Source organism: Echinops telfairi, unplaced genomic scaffold (assembly GCF_000313985.2).
Source record: "Echinops telfairi isolate 266 unplaced genomic scaffold, ASM31398v2 ScPeMD7_7458;HRSCAF=8496, whole genome shotgun sequence".
Classification (NCBI taxonomy): Eukaryota; Metazoa; Chordata; class Mammalia; order Afrosoricida; family Tenrecidae; genus Echinops; species Echinops telfairi.
In genome coordinates this window covers 26,733,535-26,744,609 of record NW_022111358.1, presented here as the reverse complement: position 1 = coordinate 26,744,609, position 11,075 = coordinate 26,733,535, and the positions used below count along the sequence as shown (strand labels likewise).

Here is an 11,075-nt window from a genome sequence, read left to right as displayed (position 1 = left end):
CGCCCCGGGATACAGTGCCAAGTCGGAAACAGAAATCCCTTAGGAGAAGTCACTGGCTAACAGTCTATGGCATATGAATTTTATGTCAATAAAATGGTTAAGATACCAAGGAAGAAGAGCCAAGACTGAATGGCTGCAGGCACAGTCCCGTTAGCTGAAGCAATGCCCATACAACCTACATGCCTGTCAGTGGAAGCATGGCGTGCCAACCACACATAGGGACCGCCTTGGGGACGTGACGCTGAGTGGAATTAGTCAGTCCCCAGGACAAACACTTGTGTGAGAACGCGATTAGAAAAAGTCTAGGAAAGGTTTTCACATGAGACACAACGGTTCTCAACCTGTGGGTTGATAGCCCTTTGGGGGTCAGCTGACCCTTTCACAGGGGTCGCCCAATTCCTAACAGTAGCAAAACGACAGTGAAGTAGCAACAAAAATGATTTTATGGTTGGGGGTCACCACGACATGAGGAAGGGTCGTGGCATTCGGAGAACCACTGCACTAGGAGAACCATTCTCCCATGATTGCCGGGGGAAGGAGACGGAGGGTGATTACCCGGGCTGAAGGAAAGGGAAGGCAATATTCACTGAGAGGGAGGGAGACAAAAACGGTGGCAAAGTCGCAGGAGGCACTGGAAGGACAGTAAGAGTAAGGGCAGCCGAGGTAAGCACTGCGGTCAGACGAGCCCGTGCCTGGGTGAGCACACAGGCTGAAGGGCTTGTGGAGACCAGAATCGCTATGGGCTGGTTCATGGGAATTCACCTTTGCTGCAATTCATGAATGTGGTGGAGGAGGCAGGAGGCAAAGCTGTTAAAACTTAGTTAGAAACTCAGTCCTTAAGGGAATGAGTCGCTGGGCCTGGGGGGAATCAGGACCATAGTCTTGGGGGCACCAAAGTTAATTGGTGTAAGCGAGTTTATGAAGACATGGTTCTACATCCAACTTTGGTGGGCAGCAGCTGTGGTCTTAAGAGCACAATAGTGGCATCTCAGGCCCAATGACTGTCTTCCCCTAGCTGGAGAAAAGAAATGCGAAGAAGACCAAGACAAAGAAAACCGTTCTTCCAAAGGACTAAGAGACCATGTGGACATCAGTTTCTTCTACTGAGACCACGAGAAGGATGTGGGGCCCCACTCCCACGACCAGCTGCTCTGACCAGTTCACCATGGAAGGTCTCCGGCGGCATGGGAGGAAAATGTGCAGCAGAACTTAAGTTCATAAAGAAGAATGACTAGCTCACTCGTCAAACAGAGACTTGTTCAAGAACCCGGCACCTCCAGGGGGGAAGGAAATCAGCTCTATGGCTCAAGGTGCAGCCCAACAGTAGGCAGGTGTGTCCGGGGAGCGAGCTGAAACTAGAGCGGTGAAGGTCCTCACAGCTAACAATCATCAAGCATTTGGGATGGGGGTGGGAGGCTTTCACCCAGGACAGAGTTCAGGAGTTAGGAGAGGAGGAGGAGGAATGGGAACATGAAACTCAAGGAGGAAGTGAAAGAAAGGCCATTACACTGTGGGGCTGGCAATCAACGAGATGAAACACAATGAATGTACATGAACTGGCGGATGGGAAACTGACCTGGTTAAAAACTTCCAGCCAATCCCCGGCCGGCCCCAGTCCTAGCCAAACTGACCCCCCACCCTCACCCCGTAAGTAGGTGCTACAGAGGACAACACCAAACCTACAGGTTGGGGAGAGGGGCCAGCCACACCCACACAGAAGCAGACCGAGAAGGAGAGAGAGGGAGGGACTAGACCCCAAACCGGCACATCAACCCTGAGGACGGCTCTGCCCGGAGCTGCTAGGGCACAGAGGACTGTAAGGCCAACAGCTCGACATGATGTCCCTTGCTGGAGCTACCGTGACAGAGGACAATATGGGGACACTGGCGCAGTGTGAGTGGTCTGACCCCCACCACACAGAGGTGAGAACCATGAAGGGAACGTAACAGATCAGCAATGGGAGCAAAGCCAAGTCACAGACCCTGAGGAGTCCCCAAGACAGACTTCAGGCTAGGAGGGGCAGTTCCTGGAACCCCGCAGGACCGGTGGGGAGATAGTCATAGAGGCCAGCAGACAGTCCTGGGATTAGCTATGCTTTTATGGTTTGGGGTTTTTGTTAGTTTCTCTCTCCTCTTTGCATTCACTCTTTTGTCTCTTTATTGTTGTTTTGCCCACCTATGTAAGACAGGCATGAGAAGCAAGCCTAAGGAGAAACAAGTCCCAGAGGGACGTGGAGGAGGAGGCGGCAGGGAGGGAGCGGTGAGCAAACCACCACAGACGGGGAACTAGGGAACTGAAGTCAACGAGGAGGATGTAGAGATCCTGGAGGTGTTGGAGCAGCAGCAATCTAGCTGAGAGGCAGGAATTACTAAGAGGAGAAGAAGGGTGAGGGTGATGGTGGGCCAGGAGAAAGGTAAAAGAAAACAGGAAAGATGTAGGAAGCAAAGCTATGGATAGAGGTATACACATAGGTGTACACTTACGCGAATATACTGATTCATAAAAACAGAGCTATTGGTCTATGCACATATATCTATATGGCAATACATTGAGGAAGAGGGCTGGCTTTGGGCCTCTGCTCAAGTCCTCCTCAACGCAAGAGCACTGTGTTCCAGCAACCTGGAATTCTGTGGAGCTCACCCTCCTGGCAAGGTCCCTAAAGACAATGTGTGCATAAGCAAATGTGGTGAAGAAAGCTGATGGTGTCTGGCTATCAAAAGATATAGTATCTAAGTCGTAAAGGCTTCAATAAGTGGCTATCTGAGAAGCAACAAGCCCACATGGAAGAAGCACACCAGCCAATGCGATCATGAGGTGTCAACGGGTTCTGTTAACAGGCACCAGAAGACCCAAAACATATGGTTAAGAACGAGGGGGGTCAGAGCAGAGACCCAAAACCCATCTGTAGACAATGGAATATCCCCCCACAGAAGGGTCACAAGGACGGGATGAGTCAACCAGGGCTCAGTACACCACTGATGAAACACACAATGTTCCTCTGGTTCCTTGAGGCTTCTTCACCCCCCACTATCATGACCCCAGTCCTGCCTTTCAGTTCCGGCTAGACCAGGCATGTACACTAGTACAGATTAGAGCTCAGGACACATGGAATCCAGATCAGATAAACCCCTCAGGAACAGAAATGGGAGTGGCCATACTAGAAGGGGAGAACAGGCAAGGAAGGGGGAACCAATCGAAATGATTTGACACATACACCCCCACCCCCCAGGGGGAGGAGCAACAGAAACGTGGGTGAAGGGAGACCACGGTCAGTATAAGATATGAAAATACTAGTAATTTATACCGCATACACTCGTTTATAAGCCAAGTTTTTCAGCACATTTTTAATGCAGTTCCCATGGTAAAATTCGGTGCCTAGGTTGATATTCGGGTTGGCTTATACTCGAGCATATACCATAATTTATCAAGGGGTCATGGGGTGGGAGGGCAGTAGGGAAAAAAGAAGAGCTGACATTAAAGGCTCCTAAAGAAAGTAAATGTTTAGAAAATGATGCTGGCAACATTAAGTACATATATGCTTGATACAATTGATGTATGGGTTGTTATAAGAGCCCCCAATAAAATTATCTTTAAAAAACAAAGAAAAGAAAACATTTCAAACAAACGAATTCTAGAGTGAAAGAAGGCACTGAGGAGGGCCCACTGTTTCTCAAATGGGCCCGAGCATGACATTTTACATTTTGTATTTTTCCTTTTAATAAGCTAAAAAGAAGAAGATGACGACAAGATGATTTGGATGAACTGAGCACTAACTTGAACTTGGGAGAGCCCCCACCCCGTTTTGGGCCCACACCTACACTTGTAATGACTCTGATGCCAAGGCACTGCCGATGAGAGTCAGCACTGAATTGCATGCCTCACACACAGAGGGGCTGGGTGAACCGTCTGGGGTCCATAAGGAGTTTTTCCCCCACTGCTCGTGTGCACCAATCACTACTCACGCCTCTTCTGCTGTAAAACCATCCTCCTTGCGGGATTGTCCAGGCCAACCTCAATGCCCCGTGCCGTGTTTATTCTTCTCAATAAACACGTTACAAAATACGTAACTAAACGCGAGTCATTTTCCCGATGGGCTAAGACTCCTCCTCCATGTAAATCCATTTTAAAAGTCCGTAAGCCCTTCTCCACTCGGGATTTTTGGTGAGCAGAGTGGCCATCACTTATGCATATGCATTTCACAGCTAAGGACATGAACAGATGCTGAACGTACAGGTAACTTTGGGGGCTAACTTCTCAACACTGAAAATTAAACTCTTTCAAGATAAAAAGGTGATCAGCATGTGGTGTACATCATGGTGTACATCTATCTCAGCTTTAAAATTAGTTATAGTGTTTAACTTCACTCAGCATGATTAACTTACTGTTACCTAAGGTGTTAAAAAGTAAAGAAAAACAGTTAACTAAAAAAAAAACTTAGTTTGTGTGGCAGTTATGTAATCTGTTGTTAATTAGAGAAGATTATGAGTGAAGGGGTGGAGTCTAGACTGTCAATCATTGTATAACCAATGAGGCCTCTGTGTGGGCATGGTCTTTCCCTGAGGATTCTGGGAATTCCTGTAATTTTTCCTTAGAGGTGGGAGACACACACTCTCTCTCTGCTGACTCCCTGAGAGACTCTCAGCTGACAAGGCGCAGAGCTATGCTAGACCTCCGGAGCTGGAGAAGCCACATGGAGACCCCTGCCAGTACAGAGATGCTTATGCCGCCACTGAATCCACAAGACTTCCCACCCACTGGCCTGTGATCTCCCTGCATTTGGTGTCATTGCATGTGTTTCGTGAGGGAGAAGTGGACTTTATAGATTGGTACTGGATATATGGGCCAATATTGGATTTATTGACTTGATCTGGACTGGGCTGGGATGTTTTCTTAATGTTTTTAACTGCTCTTGTATACAAACCTCTTTCTTATACACGAGTGTCTATGAATGGTTTTCTAGTCTTCCCAGACTAACACAGTTTGTATTTTTGTCACCAGCTTTTGCGCAGTGGTGAATGGGGACAGTGTGTCCATGGCTCTTCCTTCAGTTCCACCCCACTATCTGCACTGAGTCCTTGACTTATAAGGTTCCTCCTTGTCTCTTGGTCAAGTACTCAAAGGGTACGCTCAAAATCGAACACAGTCAGTTCCGAGGCTCCCTCTGCTCCACAGAACCAAGCTCGTCTGCTACCCGTGCTCCCTCTGCCTTCTTTTGAAGTAAGCCTTTCCCTTCCCATCTGAAGGTCAGATAGGACCAGACAGACCGGGCCATTGAGCCAGGACACCAAAACCAAACTCATGCCCATCGAGTCCATGCGGACTCAACCGAGCAAGCCTCCAGGACAGGGTAGAAACTGCCCCTGCAGGTTTCTGAGGCTGTAACTCTTCACGGAAGTCGAAAGCCTCACCTTTCTCCTATAGAGAGGCTGGTGGTTTTGAATCGCTGACCTTGAGTTTAGCAGACCAATGCTTAACTACTACACCACCACCAAAGGCTCCCTTTAAATCAGGATATTGCCCTCCAAGTGAGAAGCGAAGAGAATAAAGGGGAATATCTCAAGGCTCCCCATACTTACCAATCCTAAAGGTCTACCTTGGTCCTGGTCCAAGATTCCCGGGTTGCTAGAACTACCTGCCCACTCACCGTTTCTCATACAGGAGGTTGGCCACCATGCTCATGAGCGTGTAGGGCTTGATCTGCCGACCTTCCTTCAGCTCGTAGAGGTTCAGCCGGAACTTGAGGCGCTGGGCACTGCAGTGGGAGGGAAAAATGAAAGATGGGAGTCGTTGCTGCATACCCCCTAATGGCCACCCAAAGGCCAGCCTGTGGAAGCCAAGAGGTAAGGTGAGGGACATACCATCTCAGTACCTGCCAAGAGACTCTCCTTCCGAGTTCAAGACTCAAGGCCCCCACACTTATCACCTGCAGACGTGTTCCTCTGCTACTCTTCCTTCCCATGCTCTTTTGGGAAGTAGGGGGAGCAGGAAAGGATCCCCCCGCTTTGAGGCATAATTTATCTACATTAAAATGCACAGCTCTTCCCCACTACTTGTAGGAAAACTTACACTGGGCAGAGCAATGGGTAAGAGAGCCCAGACTTACGGAGCTCTTACTCATCTTCCCACTCACCTCCCTGTGCACGGGAAGATGGGACACAGTGAAGACCCCGGCAGGGAGAGACAGGACGGGGCCATGGCAAAGTCCTCTGTTACCAGCTTCATGAGATGCCTGGCGCCTCTGACCACATCACCCCTCTGGAAACTCTACCCTGGCCTTCCGCCTCAGCAGGGCCCGGCTTGGGAAGGGCGGCTTATTGTTCTCTTCTCCATGCTTTGCTGCCCCAGAGTCTGCTCCCACAGCTTCAAACCATCACTTCCTCTCCATTCTTGAGATGCCATTTCAAAAGCCTACCTGCTTGTATGTTTCAACTGGTTCTGCCCTGTCACCTTAACACTGGCATCGAAACGCAAAGCAGTCTTTCCCTCAGAACGAGTCCTCCCAATAGCTTCGTTTCAGTTGACATGTGCACAACCGGGATCACCTGTGAGACAGCCCAGGCTTGTGTCTATGCCGGGTCCTGATCTTCAGAGCAGGTAAAGACACAGGTTCCTTCTTTGCCTCTCCGCTACCCAAGGAGCTTCGACGGCTCGTTAAAGGGCCCCAGTGGCATAGGAGCTTATAAGTTGGGCTGCTAACCATAAAGTCAGCAGTTCCAACCCACTAGGCACTTCAAAAAACGAGGCTTTTTGCTCCCATAAAGATGTGGGTTTCAGCCTCGGAAACCCACAGGGGCAATTCTACCATGTCAGACATGGTGACTGAGTTAGAATTGATTCGACAGCAATGGTTTGCTGCCATGACTACCACACCTGGGCCATTACAATAGCCTATTTCATCACCCAGCCTCTTTCTCCAAGTTACATAATCATTGTCAACTAGCTGATTACCTGGTAATTAGTATCCACCAACTCCTTATGCACTAGTTACCTTCTTGTCCTGTCTCTCAACTAGATCTGGAGTTCTTTAAGGACTGGTTTTGGGGTCCAGGAGGCCTGGCTCTGCCATTCATCTAGACATTTTCTGAAATCCTGCCTCATCTGTAAAATGGGACGGCAACACGGTGATGCTGTTGATTGGCTTAATGAGCTCCTTCCTCTATGTAAGGTGCTTTCCACATCACCCAGCACAAAGAAAAGGTGGGTAAAAGCCGGGTGGGGTACATTTCTACATCGCCGGAAAACGCCAAAACCCATTGCCAGAGTCGATTCTGACACACATCTTTCTCCTGTGCATCAGTGGACCTTTCCGTTAGCAGCTGCACCACCAGGACTATCTCATGGTGCCGTCAAAGTCTCAGACGCCGGACAAGCTCAACAGATGACGGTCAGCACGGCCGCTCGGGACGCCCGGCATGCCTCCAAAAGGCATGGTGGGGGACTGACACTTACACGGTCTGGACGTCCGTGGCGAGCCCTGCCAGGCCGATGTACAGACGGTCTCCCATGGGGAAGATCTTCTGGAAGTCTGTGGTCACCATCTGGGCCTGAATCCCGAAGCGCCTGTCCGCCGCGATGGCCACACAGTTCTTCCCTTTCATGGCCATGACGGCCCCGCCATTGTAGGACATAATCGACTAGGGTAGATTGGGGGCGAAGGGGCCCAGGGTGAGGGGCCTGTGTCCACAGCCCTGGGTCCAGTGCCTGCTCTGGAGGCTCCTGGAGTGGGGTCCCGTCCTCCATTGTGGAGGCGACTGGACGCCTCGAACTCCACCTCTGAGATTGCCCAGGGTGCCCGCGAGAAGCGCCCCACACCCCTTGGGTCTTCACCGCGGTTCGTTCCCCTTCAAACTGGTGCCTCTGCTTTCCATTGACTACAGGCCCTCTACGCCCCCCAAACCTCCCTTGGCTCCCTTCTCCTTCCTCAATTCCTAGCCCATGTCCCTCTTCCTCGAGCCATCTCACCATGATTGCAGTGGAACAGAGCCCCCAGTCGCCGCCGCCGCCGCGATTCCAGCAAACCCGCGCAGGTTGTCGCCGCGCAACCGTCCTCGCTGCCTCCTCCTCATAGGGCGAGAGGCTGATTCTTCCGGACAGCTCGGCTTCCGGTTGGCTGCACGTGTCCGTCAATCACCAGTACTAGGTAGTTTGGCTGAGAGGCCAGTGGGAGGGCGGAAAGCGCGAAGTGTAGAGTCACGGGAGGCGGAAGTGGCCTGCTCGCGGAGCACGCCGGGATCGCGGCGGACCTACACGCCGGCGGCCCGGGACGGAGGGCGGGGCGGGGAGGACGGGGCCGTGGTGCCGCGCAATGGCTGCAGGAGCACTTGCCGGCACTCTGTAGGAGTCGGGCGCCCTTCTCATTCGGCCTCATTTATTTACCCTAGAAGTTCTTATTAGAGACTTATTGTGTGCAAGGCTAGAATCTAGATGCTCACTAGCTTAGCAGAGCGCCTAGGCTGTGGGAGGTAAATAGATGTTCATGGTAAGTGCATATTTAATGACATGAGGATGAGAGCGTTGAGGGTATTCCTTGGCTGACGTTTTGAGCTAACTGCAAGGTCATCCGTTCGAAGCCACCATTGGATCCACGGGCAAAAGAGGAGGCGTTCTACTCCCTGTAGTACAGAGTTACAGCCTCTGAACCCCACGGAGGCAGCTGGATTCTGTCCTAGAAAGTCGCAATCTCCTTGATTGCAGGGAGCCAGATACTTAGCTGCAAAGAAGAGATTTGAAGACCGGTGGTGGCTCTTTTGCAGACCCCCCCCCCAGTCGAAATATGCTCCACGTCGCCCAAAGTAGATTCTGAGGGTAACAGAGGCGGACCGTGCTCTGCACTGCCCCGCTGTGCCAGCCCTCTTCCGTTTCTCTCTTGGGTTCAACCTCTGTAACCACATTGCCCAGCTTCGGGTGTAGTTCCTGCGCCGTCATAGCCTCGCTCCCATTGACTTGACTCACAGCCGCAAGACGGCTACTGTGGTCTCTGTGGCGCAATCGGTTAGCGCGTTCGGCTGTTAACCGAAAGGTTGGTGGTTCAAGCCCACCCAGGGACGCTGAGTCTTTTATTCCCCCCTCCGCCCATTTTTGAGACTATAGGTTCTTCTCCCCTAGTAAGAATAAAAGTAGTTTGTTTTTTTAACTCCTAACTACTGAACAGTGAGATTTTTTTTTTGTAATGGCAGAAGCAACCATTTTATATAGCAAATTAGGGGGCCATCGTTGAAAGTTCACTGTTCAGTCTATAAATAGGATAATTTCTCCTGTCTCTTTCCTCCACCATTCACTCTCCACCCCCCCACCCCCCAGCTGGAATTGCAAGAAAGGCAAAGACAGGTTTTTGTCTGGCGGTTGCATGTTTTGTAAGAATAAGTACAAATTTGCACCGGAGGCGGTACAGCTTCCCATTGTCTGTTTCAATGGATGTAACGATCGGAATATTCCAGTTGGAAGGAAAGAGACTGAGGGGGAAGGCAGTCAAACCGAGGCAAGAAGAGAAACAATGGTAAGAAAGGGAGACCCTAACCAGATACAGGGAGGTTCAATGGAGTGGGGAGAGAAAGAAGCATGTCGAAGGGGAGAAAGAGAGAGGGGGAGAGAGAAGCATTTCACACGAAGAGCATCCTACATGGAAAACAACAAAAGAAAGATTTTCTCCCCAGAAATGTTCAGCACTAAAATGGGGAGGTGGGTGGGGAGATAGAAGCGGAAATCCTGGAGGAGCGAGAGAAGGGTTTACATAAAGAACAGAGAGGTACCTAAACCTAAACCCAAAACCCTGTGCTGTGAAGTCAGTTCCGACTCATAGCCGCCCTGAAGGGCGGTTAAAGCCAGTTATAAAAGCACCAGGCACCGCCTTCTCCTACCCACATCACCATCTCTCAGGGGCCTTCCCCTCCTGGTAGCTCATCTTATGTGCTGGAAGTTATTCCCTAGATTTCCCGGGTTTCTGCCCTCTGGGAGCTGCTACTCCCTACTCGGCTGGCATAGTGACTCTTTCATGGGTAATCGTCAGCTAGAGTGTCCTGTGAGATAATGCCGCAAACACCAAACGGAGAGGGAAGCACCGGCTGCTAGTGTTGCCAGAGACCATCCCAGGGTGCTGGGCAGAAGCACCTCGTTTACCAGGGAGGGCTCTCTAAAGCAGTTCCCTTGAAGCATGCCTGGACTCTTCTCCGGATGTGGCTTAAAGGAGGCTTCTAGAAGCCCCTGCTCAGTACTCACCCACTCTCAGAAGGTGAGGGTCACTCTTGCAACCACTAGCAACCTAGCCAACCCTTCCCATGAGCTCCCCTGGCACTGGTATCCCTTAGGGTTTAGCTTCTGAGCTAAGCAACGCACAGAGCTCAGATAGAGCAACTGCTTTGTCCCCTGCGCCTAGTGCACAGTTTGACAGTGGCTTGTGGTTGGCGCTTCTGGATGGAATAACGGCTGGGAAACCAAAGAACATCAGGTGTGAGAAGGGTTTGGTCAGAAGGTTTTCCTGATAAAAGAGAAAGGCCCAGTAAACTGGGGACAGGTTAATGAGGACTGAAGAAACCAACCAAACAAAAACAAAAAAATTTAGTTAGAAATTAGGTTCACTAGCTGAGGGTCTTCAGCATACTCCTGCTCTGTGACAATTTATACCTGTCTGCAGAATAAAAGAATGGACCACCCATGAGCACTGGCCCCTAGGGCCACACTCCAGGATTCAACTGGAGTGCGCCCAAGGGGTGGTGGTGGTGTGTGTTTTAGGGCTGAGATCTTCCCAAAGCCTCTGCTGGTTTCTCTTACCCTGGGGCCCCTTCTAACCAGAACTGAGGGGCAGAGAGAGGGTACCTGTGGAGCTCAGGTGAGTCAACTCTACTCAGCACCTGGGGGGTCAGAGGAAGATCATCTTTCCAAACAAGAGTCTAGGATGTCGGTAACACACTTGCCCTGAGGACAGTGGGCGTGTCCGCTCCAAAGCTCCTTGTCCTTTGGGGTCCCTCCGGGTGCAGGGACTTGGAAGTAGGTGACCCGATCGATCGATCTAGGGCCCTCCTTCGGCCTGACCCCGGTCCACCCATTCTGGGTGGTTATCTCTCGTGCCCATCCTCCCC

The 11,075-nt window shown here is 50.9% G+C and overlaps 1 protein-coding gene and 1 non-coding gene across 2 annotated transcripts in view; one reads left to right on the top strand and one right to left on the bottom strand.

Moving 5' to 3' along the window:
• Window positions 1–8,106, bottom strand: part of PSMB3 (proteasome 20S subunit beta 3) — a 13,444-nt gene extending 5,338 nt beyond the window's left edge. The window contains exons 1-3 of the mRNA XM_004707100.2: window positions 7,963–8,106; window positions 7,450–7,634; window positions 5,645–5,752 (exon numbers count right to left, since the gene is read on the bottom strand). Coding sequence (XP_004707157.1) covers window positions 5,645–5,752; window positions 7,450–7,634; window positions 7,963–7,965 — 296 coding nt within the window. The 5' untranslated portion in view covers window positions 7,966–8,106. The remainder of the gene's footprint in view (window positions 1–5,644; window positions 5,753–7,449; window positions 7,635–7,962) is intronic.
• An 867-nt stretch (window positions 8,107–8,973) lies between these two features.
• TRNAN-GUU lies at window positions 8,974–9,047 on the top strand. The gene has a single exon. It is a non-coding gene; the product is annotated as a tRNA-Asn (tRNA).
• The last annotated feature ends 2,028 nt before the right edge of the window (window positions 9,048–11,075 follow it).